This window comes from Antennarius striatus, chromosome 4 (assembly GCF_040054535.1).
Source record: "Antennarius striatus isolate MH-2024 chromosome 4, ASM4005453v1, whole genome shotgun sequence".
NCBI classification, from domain to species: Eukaryota; Metazoa; Chordata; class Actinopteri; order Lophiiformes; family Antennariidae; genus Antennarius; species Antennarius striatus.
In genome coordinates, this window is record NC_090779.1 from 25569753 (window position 1) to 25597500 (window position 27748).

A 27748-nucleotide genomic window follows, 5' to 3' on the forward strand; every position below is an offset into this window, starting at 1 on the left:
GTTCTGAAAACAGAGTTCTTTCTTATTAAAAATTTTATGACCACTTGACTGAAAACAGTATTTTGTGTTTCCTGTTTCCATTCAAACAGTCCATTTAGTTTGATAATGATGATGATGATGATGATGATGATGATGATGATGATGATGATGATGATGATGATGATGATGATATTAACTGGACATCTTGACATTATTGGTCCAATCACAATGAATCTTTATTGGGTCATCTCTTGGGTTTATATCTTCATCTCAGAAGCTCTTGATGGACTTCAGGGCATTTCCCACAATTCTTGACTGAATGGTCCCTGTGTTCTGGGTGCTCCCTTAAGAAGGGTTCTATCTGTTGATATTTCGTCTCAGAGACTCTGGTTCTGACAGACGTCCCGGTAGAAGTTCTGAGGCTCAGCAAAAACTGTCAATACCTTCAATAATTTTAAAGCAAGTCTGCTTCTGACAGAACAAGTCAAAATACAATCAGGATGTCAAAAAGTCATGTGATGGTAGCTGTTGAGGCTAGTTCAGGTATGGGCAAACTCCAGCCCGAGGGCCTTGTACGGCCCATTGCGCTTTGTAATCTGGCCCACCAAATTTGTTTAAACTCTACAATAAATTTCATGAAATAAATATAGTCGTAAAATAATTTCTACCATAATCCTTACATGTCTTTGCTTTGCTGCCTGTTAAACCTTTATATAAAGGTAGTAGAACAAATGAACCCTCCATCATCTGCTCCTCAGCTGGACCACCTGTCATTCTAGAACTGTGGGTGGCCCACCAGTCACAACATTTGCCCACCCCTGGACTAGACCCAGGATAAAATGGTTATTTTAATGCGATAGTGTTGTAGTTGCTGGGGGTGTCCAATGCTTGTTCCTAGCAGACGTAAATGGAACTCATGACGAGATGAGGCCACAGTGAAGAGATGGATCCTTACTGGGCGTCCAGAGGGACCAACTCAAGTTGGACATCTGACACCTGTAAAAGCCGAAGGGTGTGTTCATGACGTTCATTCAGTTTATTTCCTCGTTCATGTGTTGTGTTTGTTTGACTGCTGCCAACCATAAATGGAAACCAGGACACTTTGAAAAACATCAACCTAGAAGACATAATGAATGGTTTATACTGACAGGTGATAATCACGTCTGAATTCAAACTCCTCACAAGAAAATACAAGACAATTTTATATCTTATATGATTTCTCGGCAAACAGCTGAGTTTGTCATTTATGATGGGTAAAGTCCACTGCGGCCATAAAGTCATGTAGATAATCAGCGACTGGAGAACGAGCAGGACTAGTCGAGACGGAACGAATGGAGACATGGACGGGATTCATGTGAGGATTTCTGTCAGCGCTCTGCTCTTCGTCATCCTCCAAACATCCGCTATGGGTTCGCCCTGTGAGTACAGAAAACTGCTTGATTCATTTCTGGTATGGTCAAAGTTAACTAGTCAGGAAGACCAGTTCTAAGGACACACGGCGTGTGGATTAAATCATGTCCTGGTGGTATAAAATTCGAGAAAGAGCTCCTGTTTGACACATGACAACACCGTGGAGAGTGACGTTTGGAGATTGAGGACTGATTCAGAATAATCTATTTAAAATCTAGCTTGTTTTACAAATAAGAATCCCTTCTATTGATTACTGATTAATGAACATGAGATCACTAACTTGCCAGAGGAACCAGACTGTATTTTGTACCCGTACTTGTGTTGTTGCCTTTGGAACCATGAATTTGAGTCCCAGTCAGAGTTAACGTACAATACTATATGACCCAAGTACCTTGTGATGTGAGGTACTAGAGTACTAGAGTACACTAGTACCTCTAGGACTCACTGACAAAAAACAACACCTGGGGGTGACTCAAGTGAGACCATAAATCATTAGTGGGGGAAACATAATGGCGAACACCATCCCTGATCAAAGTAGTCCACCTCTATATGCACGGGAGAAAATAATATCAGAATGCCAAGGCTGGGGCAACAAGACCAGGCTGGTCCAATGGCATCATGGAGGTGGGGTGATCGGCGGGAAAGCCAGCAGGACAGAGAACGCGACACCAACACTCCAGTCGACGGCATAGAAGGACACAGACTCAACATGACCATATCAGGTTCTGTACATGTCAAAGTGTTCAGTGTTGCTCCTCTGACAATCGTAGGTGTGCATTAAGCCTCAGTCTGAAGTCCATTAAAAACCTGTGGCGAGGGGGATGAATGAATGAGTGCACCAATAGTGAACAATCTTCACAGACTCACCAGGGTCACTTCCAGAGGTTGGGTCAGTCCATGCGGGCAAGGGTTCTCTCTTTAACGGTTACTATTGCGTTCTTCTTCTCTCCCCACAGACTGCAATTTTTCAGAAACTCTTGTGAAATTTCCAGAAAACAACACGATAGGTGCTGTTATTGTAGACCTTCTACCAACCCAGCCAGACGTGAACATCACCTTCAACCCTCCCCAAGATGACCCCAACTACCCCTTCAAGATTGAGGAACACCAGCTGACAGCGGCAATAGTTTTTGATTATGAGGTACAGTCCCATCGTGTCTGATAGGACCAACCTGATCCAAAATCACATGTCCGCTGACCCAGTGCTGAGCAGAACATGTGTTGTGTTTTCAGACTAAAGACAATTACCCCGTTTCAATTGTCTGTACTCTAGGCGATAATGAGGTAAGACCTCCCTGAGACTTATGTCATCTGCTCAAAAGACAGTGTAATAGAGTTGGGGCAGGGCAATGGGCCAGGGTTAAGGTTCACCATAACCCTATCCCTAACTCTACCGCTAACCATACCCCTAACTCTACCCCTGTTTTGAACAGGTCTAACCCATATTATATTTCTTCTATACAGAGATGAGCTTAAAGATCCATGTTAGAACTTTGGTTTTGATTTTTTTCACATTATCAATATTTTAGAGCCATTTATCTTCTACAAATGCCTCTTATTTAAAATAATTACTTTATTAATATACTTTGTTTTCCACAAACACTGTCTTTCTTTTCAGAGTAACCATGGTTTTTTCATTGTAATTGATGATGTGAATGACAATCCTCCAGTCTTTGGACAGAACCTCTACCATGCCAATGTCAGTGAGGTAAGACTGTCATGAGTATAACCAAGGCTTTCATGCATAGTTTTACCCCTACAATGATATAACGTTGCCTATATGATTTTGATATCCAGTTTTATCTCAAGCAGCTTAATTTATTTTATATTTATTGAATTACTCATACCGGGGCGTAATCTGTTGGGGTAGACAGCTCGGAGGTCTGATTTTTGTGGTTTCTACACTTCCTGGTTGTGTTGTGTGATCCCTGACATAGCTTCTCCAAGTGTCATTATTATGGTAAGAAACTGAAAACTTTAAATATAAATGAATGAGTGTATTATTTTTTATGAGAAAGTCCAGCCCCACACTGCCTGCTCAGAGAGATCCTTCCCCTGGCAGATTTGTTCTTGACCCCCACTCTCTAGATTGCTTATACTTTTGCCACAGTAGCTTGAGTCCCTTCCAGGTTATGACACAGGGTTGTACCTGGTTGATCCGTCACATCATCCAGTGAAGTGTTAAAGGCTGTGCTTTCTATTACGACTACATCACAGTGACTGAAGCCTTTTGTTTCAGATGTCTCCTGAAAACACAGTCATCGGTCAATACATTGCCGAAGACAGAGACTCGCCCCAGCGTTTCTACACACTGACGCCGGAATCTGTAAGACCAACCATCTTTCTGCTGTCAGTCCTCTCATCTTTGTCTCCTCCCCAGAGGTGGATTGACTTGGGTGTGTTATAGCCTAGCCTTGCTCTAGCAGGGGAGGTCTGCTCAGCCACGAGAAGGATCTGACCAGTGTCTTACTTGATGTTTGCAGAGTGGCTTTAAGATGTTAACACTCAACAACCCAACACTCCTGGTTCAGACACCTCCTGAATACGAAAAAGTGAAACAGGTGGAACTGATATTGTTCGCACAGGTGAGTTGTCCTGACAGCTGATCTGGAACACATCCAACTCAGTGATGCCATTGTTTCTGATGGCCAGAAACTATCCGCCCCGACCTGAATTACCCTCCAGACTCAACAGCTCCCCCCAGTCTTTGTACATAAAGAGCTAAAACAAGACTCCTGGTCGTTCTGTAAATATTTATGTCACCATTAGATGAAAAGTTATTAACTGCTATTGTTATTGTTATACTCTGTGTTATACTGTGATGGTTGGTAGGTCTTATGAGTATGTCATCATGTAATTTTTGTGTCGTAGGCATTGTCCGCTGACCTACTTACACAAATCTAATATTTGTCCCTGTGAAACAATGACAAAGAAAACAATCATGATCCAGATCACCACCAAAACCTCATTCCTTGGGCTAGGTCTTTCCAAACTGGGTCATCAAATACCCAGTAGGGGCCAGTCTGGTCTTTTTCCATGTCTTTTAGATTGTGGACTCTTGACTAGTTTCAGACTAGTTTCAGTCAAGGTCCCTAACCCTCTAGCTGTCTCTCTTGTGTGTACTGTACTGTACGTTGTTCCAGAATAACCATGTTCAGATGATCATGTTATCCGTCAGGACACAGCCTTCGATGCACCCAGTAGTGAGATCTCATTCACCGCCTCCACCACCATCCTGGTCAGCATCACAGACGTGGACAACAGGCCACCATGGTTCCAGCCCTGCACAAAGCACGAGATCGCTGGAGTCTTGGTGTGCCAAAACTCCGGCTATACTGTCAACATTTTTGTCGACGAAATAGAGGTGCAACACCATAAATCTAGAATGCCCAGTGTTCGTCAGACCAATCAGTGATCAGCGTGTTCTCCTCTGCAGCCTGGTGTTCTACCGCTTGAGCCGGGGCCACTTTACGCCATTGATGGAGACTCTGGAATAAACGCTGACATCATTTATTCATTTCTGAGCGGTGAGCAGTCAGAACGGTCAAGAACTACAGTATTGTTGTAGTCTGGCTGGAGTCCACAGGTGAAACAGGTCTGTCTGTGTTTCAGGAAATGAGGACGGCCTGTTTCTGATCAACCCCGACACGGGGAACATCACCATGCAGAAAGCCACCAACGTGACGCAGACAATTGTTCTGACGGTGGTGGTAAGGGAAAAACATGGGTTCTTGGTCTCGGATGGGTCAAAACGCTACAACCAAATCCTCAGAATATCTGCATCTTCATGTTCCTCAATTCAGATTAAGTCTAAAGAACAAGCATCTATCAATGACAGAGAAAAAGTTGCAGAAAAATCATCAAATGCAAAATTGGCTATTACTGAAAAAAAGACAGTTTGATTGTTTTGTGGTTTGACTAGTTATATTCTAGATCCTGGTTCTAGCCCTGCTTCTTGCCTTCAGCTCTGTTTGAATCTCTCCCAGGCTGCTCAGAGGGTGAACTCTTACCAGTTCGCCACCACGACTGTCATAATCAGTGTCCAGAGGAGGAGTCGCCACCCTCCACGCTTTCAGAAAAGACTGTACGAAGCCCTCATCACCGGAGTTGGCGTCAAGGCGGTGGACGCGAAGAACAAGGACGAGCCGCTGCTGATTGTCGCCACAGACGAGGACTATGCTGCTACCGGGGTAAAACACTGGTTCCAGACTTACAATCTCCAAAGCCTGTTTGTATGTCCCATCAGCTAGAATGTGATGGAGCTCCCTGGACAACAGTGCGTACATGTGAAGGAACAACCACATGGCTGGCTGACCCGGGATTATTTCCAGTTTGCTCAGTATCTATTTATGTATGACTTTCACCGCAAGACTTGAAATGAGCTATGGAACGAGAGGTCTCGGTCTGCTTACTGTGAACGCTAAGCTGGTCGTTTCTGAAAACAGGGTCTGAATCCTCACATCACATACCTCCTTGAGGGCAACAGCGACTTCTCCATCGTCAGCAACTATTTGTTCATGACAGAGGAGCGCCCAGAGGGCATACTAGCATTGAAAGTGAGTATCTAAAGCCACTACAAGTCAAACAATGAAATTTTTGTGTCAAACATTCACCCTGATCTCTGGACCTCAGGTTCTGGCGGTGGACACATCTAACCAGCAATCAGCAACAGCCCAGCTGTCTGTGGAGGTGATGCCAGGTGAGACATGCCTCCTGAACACCTGAACATCCATGAGAGCTGTCAGCCACATCAAGAGACCGATCAACAGATCTGTCCAACAGAAGATCTATCCATCTAATGGTGGATCTATCCATCTGAAGGTAGATCTATCCATCTAATGGTAGATCTATCCATCTAATGGTGGGTCTGTCCATCTAACAGTAGAACCGCAGGGTTGGGTTAGGTCCAACCCGTGTCCTTACCTTTTCAAAGTTTCAGAGTGCCTCATTTTTGTTAGGGCTGCCTGAAGACTGATGTGGACCCAAATTGCAGGAGACAGGCGGATAAAAGTACAGAGAGTTTATTTACTAAGGAATGTGCAGGAACACAAAAAAAACCCCGTAGCAGGTAGCCTGGTGGTGGTAGGAGGCTGGTGCTCCAGGAACAGGAGGCAATGAGGCACTGAACTACCACCAATAAGAAAAAATAAGAATTAGTTCAGCTGCTCACTGGAAACAAGAGGTACTCGAGAATGCAGATTCTCTGGGATTGTGCTACCAAACAAGACAGAATTATCTGGCACTGTAGTGAGAGTCAAGACCAGCTTTATAGTGAGGTTGATGATTGTTGAGTGGAACCTGGTGTGCCTCATTGTCCACCCCTCCTCCACTCACAAGCCCTGCAGGTCCTGCAAGGAGAAAAAGGGAAAACACAAAAACCGCCACAGAAACCCAAACCACAACAATTTTGACACCAAGACTTCCAGTTGTCCACGTTACTGGATAAAAGTGAGACTCTGAGCGCCTACTAGAGGGGTCCATTAATCACCCTTGTACCCCATTCAGAGGACCCAGCTCCATGTCAGGACTGCTGTGGCCCTCCATAGGCATAGCACAACATCTGTTGGGTCCCTTGGCATCCTCTCCTACTCCCCCTACCCGCCTTAGCAGCAGAATGGACCAGTGTAGTGTTTGACCACGAGGAACCAGGATCCTGCCTCAGATGGAACATCCATGCTTCATTTCAGTTCTGTCAGTTGTCCTTGTTGCCACCGTTAACGACATGGTTGTCATCTCGCCGTCGTCCATGACTGCCATTCTTCATCATTTTTACTCCCGGTATTTTCAGCAGTCTGAGTACCTGTCAGGCAGCAAGAATTCCTAAGATTGCGCTCTCCTCCAGGTCCCAGCACCACAGTATCTCTGAGCACTACAGCCCACAGTGAGACCACCAGGGCAAGTACGTCCACCGACAGTAGCGCCTCACCCACCAGTCCCAGCACCACCGGAGACAGTAGCATCACCACGGTTACTGTCACCGACAGTAGCGCCTCACCCACCAGTCCCAGCACCACCGGAGACAGTAGCGTCACCACGGTTACTGTCACCGACAGTAGCGCTTCACCCACCAGTCCCAGCACCACCGGAGACAGTAGCATCACCACGGTTACTGTCACCGACAGTAGCACCTCACCCACCAGTCCCAGCACCACCGGAGACAGCACCATCACCATGGTTACTGTCACTGACAGCAGCGTCTCAACAGGCACTCCCAGCACAACCAATGACATCACCAGTAGTGACTCTGTGACATCAGCGGCTCCTCCCAGTCTGACCAGTGAAGGAAGTGTCTCTACTGGCAGTACAGCAGGTGAGTCCCGAGAGTGAAATCAGGCTAAGCTTTCAGGTAACAGTTGAAGACCAACAGCCTTTAATGATACCTGATAGGTGATTAGCTTCAGCTAGCACCTGAATTGTTAGCATTGTTGCTCATTACCTTACTTTTGAATGTGGTTTTCTCTTTTTGGTGGATCTTGATCATTGTTGTCAGTGTTGGTCAGAAGAAACATGACACAGCGGACATTACATTAGTTAGCTTGATTTATTTTCAATCTGAGGCTAAACTTCCGATAGTCTCTATGAGTCCTGTCCTACTTCTGCTGGTTCAGCATCAGTGTAAAGACTCATCCAGATTATCATCCAGGTTATCATCCAGATCAATAATCTACTACTAGTTTACCAAGACTTCTGTTGAGGAGTCAGCAGTCTTTTGGTGATTTTCTGTGCTTTCTGACCTCTTCCTTGCAGCAATCATCCCACCAGGTGGTTACCGATCGGCGGACATGGCGGCCCTCGGCGCGACTCTGGGCATCCTGTTGTTCATCAGTCTGGCAGTCATTGGCCTCCTCCTCCTTTATTTGCAGCGTGGGAAAGCAAATTGGACAAAAATCTATGAAACCAACAAGTTCCGAAGCGCAGTAAGCTCATGTGATTGGACGGTGTAATTGGGTGGTTGCGACTGGACAGTTGTGATTGGGCGGTTGTGTTATATGTGACTGAGTTGATGCTGTCTGAGGGGGGCTTCTTTTTTATTAATTTTTGGGAGGCCATATATGCAATGGAATGGCTTCCCCAGGGTACAGGCGATAGTATAGCAGGCGATTTATAGTTTCAGTGCACACCTTCTGTTGGTAGCTGCTGGTTGGGTCGCGCTTCAGGGTCTCGTAGGTGTTGCTGTCGCTGAGTAGAGACGTAACCTTGGCGTGTTAATCTGTCGTTTTCAGAATTACCATAGGTCTTCCTTTGTCTGCTGGAAGGATGGTGATATTCTGGTCCTTACTGAGTATCATCACTGCCTTCCTTTCTTGGGTGGAGAGGGTGAAAGGGGGGACCTTAGCTTCAGAAATGGCTGGTGTTACCTTTAGTCTTAATCCCTCTGCTTCTGTTGAGGATAGGTTGTTCATCTTGATGGCAGACTCTGTGGCCATAATGAAGTCCACAACAGGTAATTGCTCTGGGGTGACAGCAAAGTTCAATCCTCCTTAGAGGACGTCCTTCTCTGATTGGGTGAGTTCTCTGCCTGATAGATTCCTCACCCATCTGTTCTGTGTCTTGTCTGAAGTTGCACTTGGTGGTTTCTGTCTCCAGATTAGTTTTTATGCCCTTGTGTTTTTGCTTGCTAGAGATTGGAAGCTTAGAAACTGACGTCTTTGCCTTTCCTTGCTCTTAATGTGTTGAATTGTTTGGTCTGTCTCAAAAAACGTAGAGACTAACTCTAGGATCATAAGTTGTGATTGGACGGTTATGATTGGATGGTTGTGATTGGACAGTGACACTCCATCCTGGGTCATGTCAGAAGAGCTGTGTTGTGTTCATCAGTGTGTGTGGATGTTGGGTCTCAGAGTGTATCTGACTGAATCAGTCTGAAGTAAGTTAACAAAGAGTCTGAAAACTGAACCAGAGTCCTGAGACGGACACAGGTCGGGTTCTGAAAGGTTTATTTCTGCATAAGAAGATAAGTGGCTGAATTATTACACAACCAGGAAGTAGAGAAATGTTTTCTGGCGTCTCACACTTGGTTCTGATTACTTTCTGGTTTGGGTTGGTTTGGAGTTCAGTCGGTTTATGCAAAAATTGCCGTCTTCCAGATATTGAGTTGCTTTCTGGTGACATGATTTTACGTTGACTTGTAAATTTAGATGCGGTCAGCAGATTGATGCTCCCCAGTGGATGAACCCAGATGTTCTACGTTCAGGTGTTCAGACTTAGGTCTATCTGGTTTACGTAACTTCTACTGCTGCTTCTGCTAACTAAACTCTGACCAGGATGTCAGAATAAACTTCTGGTTCTCTTAGAGACAGATCTAATTGAGTTTAGCAGCTTCTGGAGAGTCAATGGCCATAAAGCAAGTGAGCTTCTTAAGCTGTTTTGTGTCTCTATCTGCAGCTGGGACAGGGGTCCTCGGGTCAGAAGGACGTCATCCAGTACACCAACGACGCCTTCCAGAGAGATGATGATGATGATGATGATGGAGGCATTATCGGTGGTCCTCAACCACTGAAGGCAGGAGGGGACCGTCTGCAGCTGGAGTCCAGAACCGCGTCCTCAGAACCCCTGCAGAACGTCCCCCTGCGGGACGACGGCAGCCAGGCGGGATCGGACACATCCGAAGGCTTCAAGGAGGCGAAGCCTTCCATCCTCACCAAGGAGAGACGCGTGGACGAGGGCTACAAGTCCGTCTGGTTCAAGGAAGACATCGACCCTGATGCCAAGGAGGAGGTGCTCATCATCCCCAACAGCACGGATAACGACAGCGAGGAAGAGGAGGAGCAGCCGTCCAGCAGCAGAGATGAGGACGAAGAGGACAGCCTGCAGAGGAGAACCCCCAGAGTCGCCTTCAACGACGCAGACCACGACAGTGGACTCGGGGTGAAGATGGACGACCGAGAGGAGGATTCGGAGAACGACGAGGCGTTGACCGTTAGCCTGTGAGGGACAGCCAGAACAAACCTGACTGATGAGTCATCAAGTCATCAGTCGCCAGTTCCAGGGAGGAACGCCCAGATTTACAAAGGGCACTAAATGCAAGTGTCCCTCTGAGTTCATGCTAGTTAATTTATGTCCATTTTGATGTTAATAATTTGTGTAGTGTGACTGAAGACCTCTTGTCAGGTAGGAGCAGGATGGACAGAATTCACGAGAACCTCGATCTGAAGCTTCGTCCATCATCTGACATCCATCATGAAGAGTTTGAAGAAGGAACCCTGAACAGGAACCAAATGTTGTGAGCCTGAAAGAGGACGAGCGCCATCAGAAGCGTCCCAGTCCAGTGTTGGAGGTTAATGATTGTTGGTTGTTGTTTTGTCTAAAGAGCTTCAGCCCAAATACAGGAATGTAGAACAGATAAAGAACGTTGTTCCTGACAGTCATAAACCGTCCTGATGGTAACAACTGTAAACACCTCCATAAAATCCCTGTCAGCAGTTCTAGCTGCAGACGACTGATCTACAGACTCCCCTTCGACTGAATCTCACACAATCACACACGCACACATAATATAAATGTAATATACATGTAATATACACATAATATACACGCAATTGCACATCAAGTCTTTCAACTGTTGAATAAAGTGGTTTGAGTTTGAGTTGTATTTCTTGTCATTGAACAGTTTGGAACGACTTCTGTATCTTTTCAGCAACCTGCACCTGTGAAGAGGCGTCAGGGTTCAGGGGTGGGGGGGTTAGGGTCAGATTTAGGGTTAGGGTTTCAGGTGCAGGATTATGTTTGGATCTTATTTTAGTGATCTTCATGTTCAACACAGACTTCCTGTAAAAAACAACACACAGCCTAATTGGTGTTCACCTGTGCCTCCGGAGTAACCGGCTACGTTCAGACTAACCTATAACCCCTAACCCCCTAACCCTAACCTTAAACCCCCTAACCCCTAACCCTAACTTCCTAACCCTAAATCCCCAATCCCAAACCCTTAACCCCCTAACCCTAACACTAACCCCTTACCCTTATCCCACTAACCCTAACCCCTAACCATTAATCCCCTAACACTAACCCCTTAACCCCTAACCCTAACTGCTAACACTAACCCCTAACCCTTATCCTAACCCTAACGCTAATGCAGGTACGGGCAAACTACGGTCCGTGGGCCACGTAAAACTTATTTAAACTCTTTTTATGACATGAATGCAGATATTAATATATACAGTATTTTTACAACAGTCCTGAGGTTTACCACACCACAGAACACACCAACTAAAACCTGCACTGAGGACAAAGCAGACAAAGTCTGGGACGTGTTTTCTGGAGTGCATTTTGGACTATTATTGTTACCCCCTGCTGCTTCACCTGGACATACCCACCTGGTAGGGCAATCAACGCTTCACCTGGTCGTACCTGCCTAGTAGGGCAATAACAGCTGATAGAAGCCACCTGTGCTCTCCAAACGGTGGCTTGCAGACTCCAGTGAGTTTGTATTGCAGTTTATTGGGATATTTTGCGATGCACATATGGGCGAACGCAGTACTGGACCGCTCATCCATTCCAGCTTCGACTACCCCCGTGTCCGCCACTCATCCTGTGCCGCCGATGGTGAGTGGGCATGCAACCCCCGAGTCGGGCGTCTCCCCTTACAATTTAAAGTGTGTAACCTTTATTATTCAGTCTCTATGATGTTGCTGATCATCTGATGTTAATCTACAGACGTACGCTGAGGACACTGCTGTACATGTAAATGATGAAACAGCTGACTCAGCACATGCTAAGTCAACAACTGCATTACATAGAATCACTCTGTGGCTCGATTGGTCATGTCTGAGTCTAAATGTGGTGTTTATCATCAGAGGGTGAACGGATTGTTACTGAAGTTAAATATGTAAACCTGATTCTGGATCCAGATTTAAACTTTGAGAAACCATAAAATACATCCAGCAAAGTCAGAACTTGGGTTACATTTTTACTTAAATAAAAACTCAAGACTTTTTAACAGCGATTTATTGTTGTTCGTACGACGACTAGAAAATAAGGAATAAACAGAAAAAAATTCAGAATAAACACATGTAAACAAATGTAAACCAAGACCAGGAAGTAAAAATATTAAAACAGGACAGCATGAGGCACCACGGCGTTAGAAACCAGAGAAGAAGAACCACGAGAAGAGAAGCAGCGGTCGGACCAGAACCCGATCTGTCCTGAGGACAGAACGCCTCAACGCACGATCAATACCTTTATTACCAATACACGCTGGAATATTATGATGTGATCAATGAAGACACAACCACCTGATCACAGGAAGATTAGAAGATCAGGGGGTCAGGAGGTCAGATTTAAGCTGTTTTTCACTCCAACACTGACCCAGTAAAGACATGAAGACCATGTGGGGGGGGGGGACTGAGATATTGATCTGCTGCTGGGTTGACATCAACCAGTAACTAATGACCAGTTACTGTTAACAGTCCAGTTTAAAGATGGCTGCCCCCCGCTGGCGTGTCACTACGTGTCCGGGTCGGAGGCCACGCCCATGGCGGTGATCTTGGCGTGCTGACTGGTGATGGCGTCGAAGGCCTCGTCTCTGTGCATCATGGCTCCGAACACCATCGGCTGCAACGCAGGAGCAGCACGTGTTACCGGGGCGACCCTCGACGTGGAGGTCACGGCAACGGGTCACAGCAACGGGTCATGTCACAGTGGTGTTACCTGTTACCTTTTGCTTGGATGGCGTTGCTATGGAACCTGTTTGGGTGGATGGTGTTGCTATGGAACCTGTTTGGGTGGATGGTGTTGCTATGGAACCTGTTTGGATGGAGGGTGTTGCTATGGAACCTGTTTGGATGGAGGGTGTTGCTATGGAACCTGTTTGGATGGATTGTGTTGCTATGGAACCTGTTTGGATGGATTGTGTTGCTATGGAACCTGTTTGGATGGATTGTGTTGCTATGGAACCCGTTTGGTTGGATGGTGTTGCTATGGAACCTGTTTGGATGGATTGTGTTGCTATGGAACCTGTTTGGATGGATGGTGTTGCTATGGAACCTGTTTGGATGGATGGTGTTGCTATGGAACCTTTTTGGGTGGATGGTGTTGCTATGGAACCTGTTACCTTTTGCGTGGATGGCGTTGCTATGGAGATGCCCATCCCAGATCCAGGCAGCACAGACAGAACTTTGTACTGTAAAATCAAAGAGGACAAACGTGAAGCAGACGCTGGAAGCTGATTGGCCGTCCTGCTGACGGGGGCGTGTCGGCTGGCGTACCTTCTGGATGTCGGTGATGTCGCTGAGCTTAATGACTTTGTTCCTCTTGGAGGACCCGGACCTGGAGCTGGAGCTCTCGAAGCACAGATGGCTGATGGGACATGAGGGTCAGGGGTCATTCAAGGTCAGATGTCACGCGGCGCGATGGGGGCGGAGACTTACTGCTCAGTGACGTAGAGGACGCCGTTACGGATGTAGTCCGTCGGTGTCTTCCTGTCTCTGTTGATGAGGCAGCAGCGCCAGCCGTTCTCACACACTGACACACACACACACACCAGCTAACGTTAGCCAATCAGCACGAACCAGGCTTCTTCTTGCTCCTCCCCCTTCTGCTTGCTCCTCCCCCTTGTGATCTGTGAACGTTCCCACTACACTTAAAGACCACGCCTTCCCCACAATCTGACAGCCCATTGGTTCACAAACCCAAACAAGCAAACAGGAAGTTGTGAGGGGGGGCGTGGCCTGCAACTCCTCCCACCTGTCAGGGGGGGCTCGTTCTCTGGGAGGTTGAAGACTTCGTGAAAAGCTCCTCTCTTGGTGCTGTAGCTTCGTCCTCCGTCTTCGTCCCGGCCGGCGCCCAGAGGAGCAGCGGCCCCGAGGCTGCCCCGCCCCGCGGAGGCAGGAACCTGACGGGTGGGGGGGGGGGCAGAAAGGGGAGGGGCAGACGTTACAGACGGAGAACAGCAGAGAAACACTTACCTGTCCTGACGTGTTCACAGCTGTTTGACATGTCGAGTCACAACCTTCAGGTTGTCTATGCTAACCGCTAACATTAGCATAGAAGATAGCACTTATGCTAAAGTTAGCATAACTGCTAATGTTAGTTCTACTGCTAACGTTAGCCTGCAGACTAGCTCCAGTTCTACTGTTGGACCGAACACTGGTTGTGGGACGTCCCACGTCTACAGAGACTACCACTAACGACAGCAGCTGATTGGACGACCACTACTACACACACACACACACACACACACACACACACACACACCAGCGTCCTACCTGCTCACACTCAGACAGCTGAGAGAGAGAGACACACACACACACCTCAGATCAGACACACTCATCCAGGACCAGTTAGATCCTGGACCGTCCTGTGGACCAATCAGAGCGCGGCGCCGACCGACTTGGGGTTCTACTGACCCGTCTGCTCATGGTGGCGCTGTTGCGCTCCTTCAGCTGCAGGTCGGTGGGGAGGCGGGTCCAGATGATGTAGGGCGTGTCGTAGCGCCGCCGCAGCTTGGGACAGCTTTTGAAGATGAAGTCGATGATGAAGAACTTGATTCCAGCGTAAACGCCTGGGGGAGGAGCACAGGTGTGTGTGTGTGTGTGTCTGTGTGTGTGTCTGTGTGTGTGTGTGTGTGTGTGTGTGTGTGTGTGTGTGTGTACCTATGATGAATCCCAGCAGTTTGTACGGCAGCAGGCAGGAGGAGACGAAGGCCACCAGCAGACCCACGTAGAGCTTCCGAGTCAACTCTGGCTCCACCCACATGAACAGACTGAACGCAAACACACACACACACACACACGCATTGTGTGAGACTGTCTGTTCTCTACGCTCGTGTGTGTGTGTGTGTGTGTGAACACACTCACTTCTTGATCTTCTCCAGGATGTTGGCCATCCTCCCGAACAGATTCTGCGGACGCGGCGAACATCAAACTGTTATCAAACCCGGCTCCGACGTGGCGTCTCCGCCTGTCGGTTCCGTCTCACCTGGGCTTTCTGAGCCACGTCCAGAACCAGCTGGAACTTCTCCGACACCGTCAGGTCCTCCTTGGGGGGCTCCTGAAACACAGGGACCCTCAGCTCTGACGTTCAGACAGAAACAAAGTGACGAAGAGGAGGAAGAGGAGGAGACGCTCACCACCGGCTCGGACACCTCGGGAACGATGCTCCACTGGATCCTCCAGCCTCTGGCAGCAGTGCATCATGGGAATTGTAGTTGAGACACACAACAATCCTAATTCTACTTGTATAATTGGCTGACAGAGAGAGTGGGCGGGGCTTCCACTGACCTGGCGATGAGGAAGTTCAAGGAGAGGCGAAGGAGGGCGAGGAAGAGGAACATGGGAATGACCCAGCCGTACCAGGCGGCGTACATGTAGACCTGTGGAGCACACACACACACACACACACACACACACACACACACACACACACACGTGTGAACAGTGAACACGTGACCCCTGGGGGGCCGTCGGCGACCCGGTTCCGTCTGACTCACGATGAAGGCGATGGCGGACGTGTAGACGGAGTACCAGCGCGACAGGGCGGAGAGGTTCCTCATGAAGTTGGTCACGGGTTTGAATCCCCGTTCTGGAAACGCGACGACAAACCGACCAATCACACGCCGGCAATTTAAATTCAACAAAACACACACTTCCTGTTCAATACTCACTGAGGCGTCTCATGTTCTCCGTCAGCCTGTGGGACAGAAACACACGCGTGTTAACTCGGGTCGCGTTCTGATGGGCGTCGCCCCGCCGGTCGGACCCGCCCCCCTCCCACCTCTTGGCGCTCAGCGGCTCCTCCGGTTCCACCGTCGGCTCCTCCGGCTGGAAGCGGAAGTCCTCGATGTAGACCCCCCAGCGGGCGTAGAGCCACTTCAGGAGGCTGTCGGAGAGAACGTCCTTCTGCTGGGCTGAGGAGAGACGTGATGACCCCATGACCTCTGATGACCCCATGACCTCTGATGACCCCAAGACCTTTGATGTCCCAACAACCACCCATCTGATGACAGCCACTCACTGCTAAAGGTTTGCTTTTACCTGTGCTGCTGACTACAGGTGAGTTTACTTTTACCTGTGCTGCTGACTACAGGTGAGTTTACTTTTACCTGTGCTGCTGACTACAGGTGAGTTTACTTTTACCTGTGCTGCTGACTACAGGTGAGTTTACTTTTACCTGTGCTGCTGACTACAGGTGAGTTTACTTTTACCTGTGCCGTTGACTACAGGTGAGTTTACTTTTACCTGCGCTATTGACTGCAGGTGGGTTTGCTCTTACCTGTGCTGCTGGCTGCAGGTGGAGGCGAGGGTTTGGGCTTCAGAGGAGGCGAGTCTTCAAAGCTGTGACATCATCAACAGACAAAAACAACCAATGAACACCCAGCTGCTCTGAGTGTGGATCACGTCCAGGTTTCCTCCTACGCACCTGGACCTCATGATGTCGCGGATCTTCTGCTCCAGCTCGGAGCTCCTCCCCCGCTCCTTCTCCAGCTCCTGCTTCAGAGCCTCCATGTTGGACTCCTCCCTGAACTTCTTCAGCTCTTCCTCTGAAACGGGAGTGAAACTGTTAGAGGGTTCCACCCCCGTCCCTCAGAAATAAATCCCCCACAAACAGAGTTTTGACGCTGGGGGGCGTCCCATGAAGACACGAGTCCAGAGAAGATCTGCTCTGGTGATCACGGCGTTAAAACACAATTTTTTGACCACTTGACGATCTTAAAGTCACTTCCTGTCCAGGGGGTTCTGTTTCCTGTGTGGTGACTCTAACCTTTGGGGGGGGGGGGGTTGGGTCCTATAAATACCAGCAGGTCTTACTGGAGGTAACAGAGCCCTGCGTGTGGGGTGGGCCAGTCAGTGGGGTTATTAATAGCCGAGCGTGTCAGGCAGAGAGACAGGCAGATACTGATGGATTACCCAGCATGCTTTGCTCTACGGGACACTTAAGGTGATAGGAAAAGCCACAAAGACCCAACAGCAAATCTGCACAAACGTCTGAGTAAAGGGGGGGGCGTCCAGGTGGGATGTTTGAGGACAGACTTTCCTCAAACATCCCAGGAGGCCAAGAACCAATCAGAAGACTCTGGTTCTGACTGGTCCAATCAGTGCAGCTCTGTTAAATATCACAAACACACCAATGGAACCTCGTGTGGGAGAAGGGGGGGGCACCTGAATGCTGGCGCCCCCTCAGAATACTCACGCAGGAAGTGTTTCTCCAACAAGGCAATTTCCAGGTGACCTTTGACCTCGTTGAGATCCGTCCTCGTCTCGTCTGCAGAGAACGGTCCTGGACCAGCCTGAGGGGACACGGTGGACAGCCAATGGGGTCACAGTCGCCCTAAAACTGGTTTTAGGGTCCAGTTTGCCTGTCCTGGGTCAGACGGGGGTACCTGGGCGTCGCTCTGCTGCTCGCCGTCCCCGTCCCTCATGTCCTCCGTCTCTCTGACGCAGACACCAGCTTTGGCCACGCCCTCCTCGGGGCATTCCGTGTCGGACGTGTTGGGCGACTCCGCCGGGTCCAGGAACTCGTCCCGCTTCTGGCCCCGGAAGCGGATCCGGTCCAGATGCCTCCGCATGCTTGACATGGCGCAGGCGGCGTCTACCTGGACATGGCTGATGGCGAGGGAGGAGAAGAGAGGCGGTCAGTGGACTCCCATGATGCAAAGCGGGACCCGACCCGAGGTCGGGTTTCTGTCCACTCAGGGTCCTGTGGAGGCAAACAGAACCGGAGCAGAAACACAGAAGAAGAGCGCGGTAGAACCGGCGTAATGAGTGGCTCCGATTGGCTGAGGGACGTCGCTTCACTAGGCATTGTGGGTAATCCCCCGCTGACCTCCAGCCTGACGCCGTGGAGGATTAAAGGTGCTGTCCTGAGGATCAGGAAGCCGTGTGAACGTGAAGGACGGTAAACACACCCGCCCACGGTGAGGGCGGGGCCGCTCACACACACACACACGCCACACCTGAGTGGATCCTGCTGACCAGGATGTCCTTCACTCAGCAGCCCAGGTAGGTCACCTGATCCAGGTGTTTATTGTTTATCAACAACTGTGGTCTCCATGACAACTGATCTGGATCATCCCGGTCTGGATTATGGTCCAGACCAGGGAGCTAATAGTTCTGACCCACTTGGACACTGGCGGAACGTTAGGAATTCTGGGTATTTTCACCCTCCTCCATCAAGGAGGGTCCGCTTTGATTTGTTTGTTTGTTTGTTTGTTTGTTTGTTTGTTCACACCACTAATAAAACAGTTCATGCATTTTAACGTCGTTGTTCTGGGAACAAGGTATGAGCAGTTCATTATAAACACGCTAAAGTCATGTAATAACAACCACATACACGTATAATCATGTAAACAACATGTGTACACATGTAAATAAAATGTAAACATGTAAACAACATGTGTACACATGTAAACAACATGTGTAAACATGTAAACAACATGTGTAAACATGTAAACAACACGTATCGTTTCCCTTCACCGCTCCAGAACCAACGACCTCCGGTTTCCAGTCAAACATCAAACTGGTTCCATGAAACAGTGACGTCATTCATGCCGTCATTCAAACCCAGAGGTTGTCCGGGTTTTCCGGTCCGAGCCCCCCAGGTGTTTCCGGTCCGAACCGAACCGGTTCTCACACTGTAATAACACCGTTTATTACCTGTGTGACCCCTGAGCAGCTGCCCGGGTCACCGCGGGTCACCCGGTCATCTCACCCGTGTCCCGGACCGCAGGTCCGGACGCGTCCCGGTCCGCGGGACACCTGGACCCCCACCCGGCACAGGAAGGTGAGACGGGCAGGAAGACGCTTCTCACCGTGAACGAAGCTGGAGCAAACCCCCGTCCGCCGCTCCACACCCGGTGTCACCGGACCGAACCTCCGAACCGGGTCGGCTCCTCCCGGTACCGTCAGCACCGGAACCACCAGGCCCGGAACCGAAAATCAGCCCAGATTGAGTTCCGACTCGACCCGACACGAACACAGGCAGCGCTGCTGTGGGCGGGGTCGGCTGTGGCGGACAGACGAGGAAGTGACGTCATCACGCTGCGCTCCGACAGAAGGGAGCGCAAACAGGAAGTAAGTCTGACAGCTTCTGTGCGCCGGCTGACCCGTCCGGACCGGCCCCGACCCGCAAACGTTCCGACCCGCTGAGGTTCCGACCCGCTGAGGTTCCGACCCGCTGAGGTTCCGACCCGCTGAGGTTCCGACCCGCTGAGGTTCCGACCCGCAGGCGGAAATGGTCTCCACGATCCCGAACCCTCACGTGAAGCAGGTGAGACGCCTCTGGAGGCTCGCGCTGCCTCTTCCGGACCCGAACCGGAAACAGAACCCGGCTCGTGCCGGTAAAGTATTCAAGTAGCGTGTGTGTGTGTGTGTGTGTGTGTGTGTGTGTGTGGGTGTGTGTCTGTGTGTGAGTGTGTGTGAGTGTGAGTGTGTGAGTGTGTGTGTGTGAGTGTGTGTGTGTGTGTGTGTGAGTGAGTGTGAGTGTGAGTGTGAGTGTGTGTGTGTGTGGGTGTGTGTGTGAGTGTGAGTGTGTGTGTGTCTGTGTGTGTGTGTGTGTGTGTGTGTGTGTGTGTGTGTGTGTGTGTGTGGGCCTGAACACACTCACTTGCATGAGACTAAAAAACTAAGTGATCTAGAGTGTGTTACTAATATTAATTAACGATAATAAATCAATATTTCATCAATCCCTTGAAGGGGAAATCACTCTTCGTTCCAGCCACTCCTCAGTAGAACAACGTGAGAAGTCAGACAGGAGCAGATCAATAAAATAATAAATATCTGATTTAAATCAAAACATGTATACACACACAGTTACAGTAACTGCCCCGTCCCTCCACCTGCCCCGTCCCTCCACCTGCCCCGTCCCTCCACCTGCCCCGTCCCTCCACCTGCCCCGTCCCTCCACCTGCCCCGTCCCTCCACCTGCCCCGTCCTTCCACCTGCCCCGTCCCTCCACCTGCCCCGTCCCTCCACCTGCCCCGTCCCTCCACCTGCCCCGTCCCTCCACCTGCCCCGTCCAAGGGAGGCCTGATGTACAGGTACACAGAACCGATGTAGAAGAGGTTCTGGATTGTTTCCATGTTGGTTCTGTGTTGGTTCTGTGTTGGTTTCATGTTGGTTCTGTGTTGGTTTCGTGTTGGTTCTGTGTTGGTTCTGTGTTGGTTCTGTGTTGGTTCTGTGTTGGTTTCATGTTGGTTCTGTGTTGGTTCTGTTGGTTCTGTGTTGGTTTCATGTTGGTTCTGTGTTGGTTTCATGTTGGTTCTGTGTTGGTTTCATGTTGGTTCTGTGTTGGTTTCATGTTGGTTCTGTGTTAGTTCTGTGTTGGTTTCATGTTGGTTCTGTGTTGGTTTCATGTTGGTTCTGTGTTGGTTTCATGTTGGTTCTGTGTTGGTTTCATGTTGGTTCTGTGTTGGTTTCATGTTGGTTCTGTGTTAGTTCTGTGTTGGTTTCATGTTGGTTCTGTGTTGGTTTCATGTTGGTTCTGTGTTGGTTCTGTGTTGGTTTCATGTTGGTTCTGTGTTGGTTTCATGTTGGTTCTGTGTTGGTTTCATGTTGGTTCTGTGTTGGTTCTGTGTTGGTTTCATGTTGGTTCTGTGTTGGTTCCGTCCCGACCACATGATGAGAACATGGATCTGTTACATTCATGTCATGTCTGTGTCCTGCAGAAAGTTGCTGAGCGTGCGTTGGTGGTTGCCGTGACATCACGTTCCGTGTTTGATTCTGGAGCTGATGACGGCGGCGTGTTGGGAGTGGGCGTGGCTTTCCCTCTGCTGCAGGTGAGTGTCCAGCGCTACCAGCCTTTGGGTTCCAGGAGGTTCTGACCCGTTTGTCCCTCAGGCCCTCCAGAGGGTGAACGAACGTCTGCTGGAGGACGATCCGGCCGAGACGCTGCTCTTTGATGTCGTCCTCATCACCACCGACGCCCAGCAACAGCAGCAGAGGCCCCCCCTCCTCAGCAGCGCCAGACATCACGGTACCACCCCCTGATCCACCAGGCGGCGGTCGCTCGCTGATGCCGACCCTGACGTCACTTCCTGTCGATCCATTGCAGGACTGGACGTCAGCAGGTTCTGTTTCTCTGGCGAGGACGACTTCCTGGAGAGTCTCCTGACCAATGACGTGCAGCTGTTCCTGACCACCGACCAGCGCCAGGCGCAGCAGGCGTCCGGAAAAGGTTCTGTTGTCGTGTGATTGATCCTTCTGTCTTTAGTCCAGGTGTGTGATTGATCCACATGTCTTTATCCAGGTGTGTGATAGATCATTCTGTCTTTGTCCAGGTGTGTGATTGATCCTTTTGTCTTTGTCCAGGTGTGTGATTGATCCTTCTGTCTTTGTCCAGGTGTGTGATTGATCCTTCTCTCTTTGTCCAGGTGTGTGATAGATCCTTCTCTCTTTGTCCAGGTGTGCTCTCGGCGCTGATGGACCAGCAGGTGGCGTCCTCTCCATCAGAGCAGCTCAGGGTGATGTTCTGTGGAGACGCTGTTGTCCGCTCCAACAGTGACCTGATGGGGGCGATCCGACCGGCGACTCAGGTGTTTACAGTTGTGTACTCTATTGTTCTCTACTGTACTGTACTCTATTGTACTGTATTATTATACTCTACTGTACTCTATTCTACTGTACTTTACTCTATTGTATTGTATTCTACTCTGCTCTGTTCTTCTTCACGTCTTCCATTCACAGGATGGGGGGGTTTGTTCAGTAGCTGCATATAAAACACACGTTTGAGAAGGGGGGGGTCGTTGGATTGTTGCCCCTCAGGCCCGGTACTTTAACCGCCGACCCAACCTGTCAGAAAGCAGCCAATCAGAATCACCTCTCTCCAGGGCAGGGGGGGTCAAGTAAAGGCAGAGGGCAGCATTTTGGGGGTAGAAGCTCCTGTAGCCCCCGGTTCATGTCGGGACTACATGGTTCTGATCCGTCAGTGTAGAAAATATCCAGACAGGAAGTCTGGGACCGTCTGCGGAGCAGTGAGCAGGAGAGAAGCTCGTATCCGACGTGTCTGACGGATGTTCTTCTCCCCAGAGGTTCCTCGCCCGCCTGGGCGAGCTGCGGCGGCGGTTCGGCGTGTTCCACAGCCCTCTCAGCATCATCCTGGTGACGTTCCACGGCGGCAGGGACAGCTGCGGCGGCGCTCTGAGGACGCTGCGCTCACGTGGCGTCCACGTGGATGAGGTGTACTGCCTGGCCGGGGCCCCAAGGGGCCCCATCATGTCCCAGCTCCGACCCCATTTTCTGCTCAGGGAAGGCTTGAGCGGCCTCCAGGAATGACAACGCCTTGTGGAATGTGGGTCACATGACCCCACAGAACACGTATGTGAGTCTGACACACGTGAAGGTCGGACCCTCGTGAGTAAAGGTGATTGGCTGGGAGCGGATCACCTGGAGGCGATGCGTTCAGTGGCATCGGATCGTTTTCCTGCTCCACTTGTTAAATTCTGTCAGCCCCCCCACCTCCACCTGGCCCCTGGGGGCCAAACAAAAGTTTCTCATTTCCACGGAATCTGGAGGAAGAGTTTCTGTGTAAAACGTCTGTGATTAAATATAGTTTTATTGTGATTAATGTGACTCTTTATTTAGTGTCTAACAGATGTGTGTGAGTGTGTGTGTGTGTGTGTGTGTGTGTGTGTGTGTGTGTGTGTGTGTGTGTGTGTGTGTGTGTGTGTGTGTGTGTGTGTGTGTGTGTGTGTGTGTGTGTGTGTGTGTGTGTGTGTGTGTGGTTCAAAGGCACCAGCAGGAGGCAGGACGGTTCTCCATCCATGGTCTGGTTCCTTGAGATCTTGTGTGAGAAGAATTGAGGGGTTCTGGACAAGGGCCTTTGATTTGGCTCCAGGGGCCCTTTAGAAGACTGGGACTGAGGTGGGGGGGGGGGTCCAGGGGTTTATAATGCAGCAGCAGAAATGGAGGAGATTCACCTAACTGAAGAGATGAATGCTGGGACGGCGCCTAATCATGAAACGACTTTCCTCCTAAAGCTGAGATGAACCCTGACGTGACGTTCTGCTTGGAGAGGGTGTTCTCTGGTTTGGGTGTTCTCTAGTTTGGGTGTTCTCTAGTTTGGGTGTTCTCTGGTTTGGGTGTTCTCTAGTTTGGGTGTTCTCTGGTTTGGGTGTTCTCTAGTTTGGGTGTTCTCTGGTTTGGGTGTTCTCTGGTTTGGGTGTTCTCTAGTTTGGGTGTTCTCTACGGTCTGGGTGTTCTCTACGGTCTGGGTGTTCTCTACGGTCTGGGTGTTCTCTACGGTCTGGGTGTTCTCTACGGTCTGGGTGTTCTCTAGTTTGGGTGTTCTCTACGGTCTGGGTGTTCTCTACGGTCTGGGTGTTCTCTACGGTCTGGGTGTTCTCTACGGTCTGGGTGTTCTCTACGGTCTGGGTGTTCTCTACGGTCTGGGTGTTCTCTACGGTCTGGGTGTTCTCTACGGTCTGGGTGTTCTCAGAACATCCTGCCAGCCTCGGTTCAGCCCCCATCTGATGATGATGACGCCGTCTGGCGTCTGGAGCTCCTGGCTGCTGCTCCAAATTAAAACCTGCTCAGCGATTTAAAAACGCCTGACGTGGCGTTGGCATGGCGACCCATTACCATGGCGACGCATCACCCAGACCACCTGGAGCATACTGCACTTGGTTCTCATGACCTATCGTCAGAAGGGTGATCAGCTCGCGTGGAAGAACGGTAAGGAACCAGCCTCCAGGTGGCGTCATGTCTGCGTCATGAAGGAGCAGCCAGCCAGTGAGGTCATGGGTTCATGTCCCACGCCACAAGACGCCACCTCCCCGTCCCAGGTCCTGGTCTCTGAGGACCTCCTGTGGTTCCTCTGAGAGGGGACGCTGCAGAGCAGACCTCCAGCTGGTGGTGTGTGGGTTCAGGTGACGTGTTCACATCCCTGACGTGTGACGTGTTCACATCCCAGCCAGCGTCTGCCACACGGAACGAAGCGTGACGTCTGTCAGGCTGAGCAGCTGGAGACCAGATCCAAACCCAAAGCAGACGTGACCTGATGTTCAGGGATGAACACGGCGCCGTCTGCAAGCAGCTGGACCCCCACGGGTCAGCTGGACCCCCACGGGTCAGCCGGACCCCCACGGGTCAGCTGGACCCAGAGGGGTCAGCTGTGATCCGGTTCTCTGTGGACCGTTCACCCCTCCCCACAAAGACGACCACACCAGCATGGTCTGGGATCAGAACCAGAACTACAGAAGATGAGAGGAGAGAGAGGGCACCGGGTGGGGCTGGACGGGGGCGGGGCCGGGGGCGGGGCCGGACGGGGGCGGGGCCGGACCTCCTGAGGAGCTCAAGGACTAACGGACTCCGTGAGACGCGGCTGTTAAGCGGCTTTGATGTCTAATTCTCCCGGTGCTCCACCGGGCAGAGAACTCCCGCAGCCCCACGCAGAGGCTCCGGTGGTCCCCCCCCCCCACCCCGCAGCCTGAGGATGGATCAGAGGATTTAAGAGACCCCCCCCCCCCCCCCCGCCTCAACTCCACGACGGTCGGGTCCGTTTGCTGGAACTGGTTTTTTTTGTTTTGCGGAATTTTCACGACACAAAATCTGAAGCCAAACTTTTTCTCTTGATTTGCGGTCGTCGTGTTTCACCGGAGGGACCATGACCGTGGCGTGAAGCGAGGACCGGGACGAGCCACCTGTTTCCACCGTTGGACGGCGGAGCGGCTTTGCGTAAAGTGCGCACCGGAGCGCGCTGGAGAGTCTCCGCGGGACCGTAATGACGCCACAGAACGGGGGCCGGAGGCCAGCCCGTTGATGAGAGCCCGCTGTCCGAGCTGCTGTGGCTCGGACCGGGACGGGGCGGAGGGGTCGCGGCGGGGATGGCGGTGAACGCCAGCGCGGCGACGGCGGAGCCGTCCGCGGAGCCGCGGAACGTGGCGGCGCTGGTGCTGGGGGTGCTGCTGATCGCGGTGACCGGCGGCGGGAACCTGCTGGTGTGTCTGAGCGTCATGACGGAGAAGGCCCTGAAGACCACCACCAACTACTTCATCGTCAGCCTGGCGGCGGCAGACCTGATGCTGGCGGTGCTGGTGCTGCCGCTGTTCGTGTACTCAGAGGTGAGAACACACCTGGGTCACGTGACGCGTTCATTCCACCACACACCTGACGGCTTCCCCACAGGTGACCCCCTAATAGCTGAGTGACCAGATCCCGACCCGTGAACCGTCCCGTGGTTGTGGGGAACTTCATGTGTCAAACTCATGGCCCGGGGGCCAAACGTGGCCCGCCGGAGCGTGAAAGGTCTGGGTGTCTAATAATAAATAAGTCAGAAGTGTGGTTTTGATCGAAGGCTGTGGGTGGGGTTGTGCTTTGGGGGGTGATGTCAGACTCAGTGACCCGGTCCACAATCCAGGTCCACCTGGACTCTGGTCTTTCAGGCATGTCCCTCAGACCCCGGCTCTCAATCCGTGTACTGTCCCTTTAAAGGTCAGCTCTGACCTCCAGATGACCCTATCATGAAGCCCCGCCTCCTGACACTTCATTCACGTTCTTCCATAGAACAGTTCCGTACTGTCAGAGTTCCTACAGTCTGTAGGCTACATTCCTCCCGACGGTGGCACAAGTCCAGGGGTCAGAGGTCAACCTGGGCCCCTAAATAGGGACAGAAATAGATGTTATGAAAACAAAGAGAACAATGAGAAGGAGCGTCAGCTGGGGTCCATCCCTTTGTCCCGTCCCCACATCGTGTTTGTGTCCTTTAATCCAACAGATTCTCCTTTTGTTCCTCCTGTCTGCTCCTACATGCTCCCATCTACTCCTATCTGCTCCCACCTGCTCCTATCTGTTGCTGTCTGCTCCTATCTGCTCCTATCTGCCCCCATCTACCTCTACCTGCTCCTATATCCTCCTACCAGCTCCTATCTACTCTTATCTGCTCCTATGGCCACTCTGAGGGGGGTTTCATGCAGAACAAAGTGTCGGACTCAAACTACCTGAGCAGGTGTCCAAACAACCCAGGGGCGTGTCCAAAGAACCCAGGGGCGTGTCCAAAGAACCCAGGGGCGTGTCCAAAGAACCCAGGGGCGTGTCCTTTAGTTTTGAGTGTATTTTAGGTTTCAAAAGTAAAACCATTAGAGCAGAGAAATGACGTTGACGATGGCGCCGTGCAAACAACCTCTTCCTGTTTGCACTGAGCCTCTTCCTGTTTACACTGAGCCACTTCCTGTTTGCACTGAGCCTCTTCCTGTTTGCACTGAGCCTCTTCCTGTTTGCACTGAGCCTCTTCCTGTTTGCACTGAGCCACTTCCTGTTTGCACTGAGCCTCTTCCTGTTTGCACTGAGCCGTTTCCTGTTTGCACTGAGCGTCTTCCTGTTTACACTGAGCCTCTTCCTGTTTACACTGAGCCACTTCCTGTTTGCACTGAGCCTCTTCCTGTTTGCACTGAGCCTCTTCCTGTTTGCACTGAGCCTTTTCCTGTTTGCACTGAGCGTCTTCCTGTTTACACTGAGCCTCTTCCTGTTTACACTGAGCCACTTCCTGTTTGCTCTGAGCGTCTTCCTGTTTACACTGAGCCTCTTCCTGTTTGCACTGAGCCTCTTCCTGTTTGCACTGAGCCTCTTCCTGTTTGCACTGAGCCTCTTCCTGTTTGCACTGAGCCTTTTCCTGTTTGCACTGAGCCTCTTCCTGTTTACACTGAGCCTCTTCCTGTTTACACTGAGCCACTTCCTGTTTGCTCTGAGCCTCTTCCTGTTTGCACTGAGCCTCTTCCTGTTTGCACTGAGCCTCTTCCTGTTTGCTCTGAGCCTCTTCCTGTTTGTCAGTTCCAGGACGGCGTGTGGACCCTCGGCCCCACGCTGTGTGACGGACTGATGGCCATGGACGTCATGCTCTGCACCGCCTCCATCTTTAACCTCTGCGCCATCAGCATCGACAGGTCAGTGCTCACCTGTTGCCATGTCGTCACGGTAACATCATCACGTGCTCACACACAGCCGTTGCCAGGCGACAGTGATACTGGTGGGCTGTGTTTGGTCCTCAGAGCAGAGGTTTAACCCCCGATGGGGACATGAAGGTGTGGACAAGACCTCATAACCTTCACCCAGTGGCTGCTGGGAGATTTCCTCCCACAGGAAGTCGACCCTGACTTCCTACAGCTTTAACGTTTAGATCTGAGGCAGGAAGAAGTTCAAGATCAAAAGTTTAGTACAGAACACTTATGCAGATTAATCAGACGCGTCTTCAGAGCAAACAATCCCAGCAGCCCCTGCAGGAAGGGGTCAAAGTTCAGCCGTAACTTACAGCTGTGTGGCGCAGCCCGGCTCTAATTGGCTTCATCTCAGGTCGTCCAGGAGAAAAGACGATTAATCAAACCCGACGCGGAGCGGCTGCCAGGAGTCGACCTGCCTGAAGGTCACGGGGTCAGACGGTCACGCCGCGGCGCTCTGACGGGGAAACATCACCTCGACCTTCTGTTTCCTGTAAA

At 50.7% G+C, this 27748-nt stretch overlaps 4 protein-coding genes across 4 annotated transcripts in view; 3 read left to right on the forward strand and 1 right to left on the reverse strand.

The window, feature by feature from the left end:
• Nucleotides 1–1298: 1298 nt before the first annotated feature.
• LOC137593722 (cadherin-related family member 5-like) lies at nt 1299–10840 on the forward strand. Its single transcript, XM_068312660.1, has 15 exons — nt 1299–1397; nt 2346–2530; nt 2623–2673; nt 3008–3097; nt 3629–3715; nt 3873–3974; nt 4568–4753; nt 4826–4916; nt 5002–5099; nt 5376–5579; nt 5835–5945; nt 6022–6088; nt 7232–7699; nt 8137–8306; nt 9775–10840. Exons 1-15 carry the CDS (start codon nt 1319–1321, stop codon nt 10318–10320), a joined length of 2535 nt encoding a protein of 844 aa, XP_068168761.1. The 5' UTR covers nt 1299–1318; the 3' UTR covers nt 10321–10840.
• Nucleotides 10841–12334: 1494 nt separating this feature from the next.
• LOC137594332 (GRAM domain-containing protein 4-like) lies at nt 12335–19317 on the reverse strand. The gene is made up of 19 exons (XM_068313748.1): nt 19136–19317; nt 17708–17930; nt 17518–17614; nt 16747–16867; nt 16600–16661; nt 16102–16234; nt 15992–16017; nt 15818–15909; nt 15609–15700; nt 15458–15506; nt 15307–15378; nt 15186–15229; nt 14982–15091; nt 14736–14890; nt 14074–14221; nt 13758–13851; nt 13596–13686; nt 13442–13510; nt 12335–12942 (listed from the first exon to the last, which is right to left on the reverse strand). Exons 2-19 carry the CDS (start codon nt 17900–17902, stop codon nt 12835–12837), a joined length of 1758 nt encoding a protein of 585 aa, XP_068169849.1. The 5' UTR covers nt 17903–17930; nt 19136–19317; the 3' UTR covers nt 12335–12834.
• A 58-nt stretch (nt 19318–19375) lies between these two features.
• LOC137594334 (cytosolic 5'-nucleotidase 1B) lies at nt 19376–22883 on the forward strand. Its single transcript, XM_068313749.1, has 7 exons — nt 19376–19457; nt 19490–19593; nt 20990–21100; nt 21162–21297; nt 21376–21498; nt 21726–21856; nt 22350–22883. Exons 2-7 carry the CDS (start codon nt 19558–19560, stop codon nt 22593–22595), a joined length of 783 nt encoding a protein of 260 aa, XP_068169850.1. The 5' UTR covers nt 19376–19457; nt 19490–19557; the 3' UTR covers nt 22596–22883.
• Nucleotides 22884–24817: 1934 nt separating this feature from the next.
• LOC137594265 (D(4) dopamine receptor-like) overlaps nt 24818–27748 on the forward strand; it is an 8998-nt gene continuing 6067 nt past the window's right edge. Inside the window, exons 1-2 of the mRNA XM_068313634.1 lie at nt 24818–25381; nt 27087–27199. Coding sequence (XP_068169735.1) covers nt 25145–25381; nt 27087–27199 — 350 coding nt within the window. The 5' untranslated portion in view covers nt 24818–25144. The remainder of the gene's footprint in view (nt 25382–27086; nt 27200–27748) is intronic.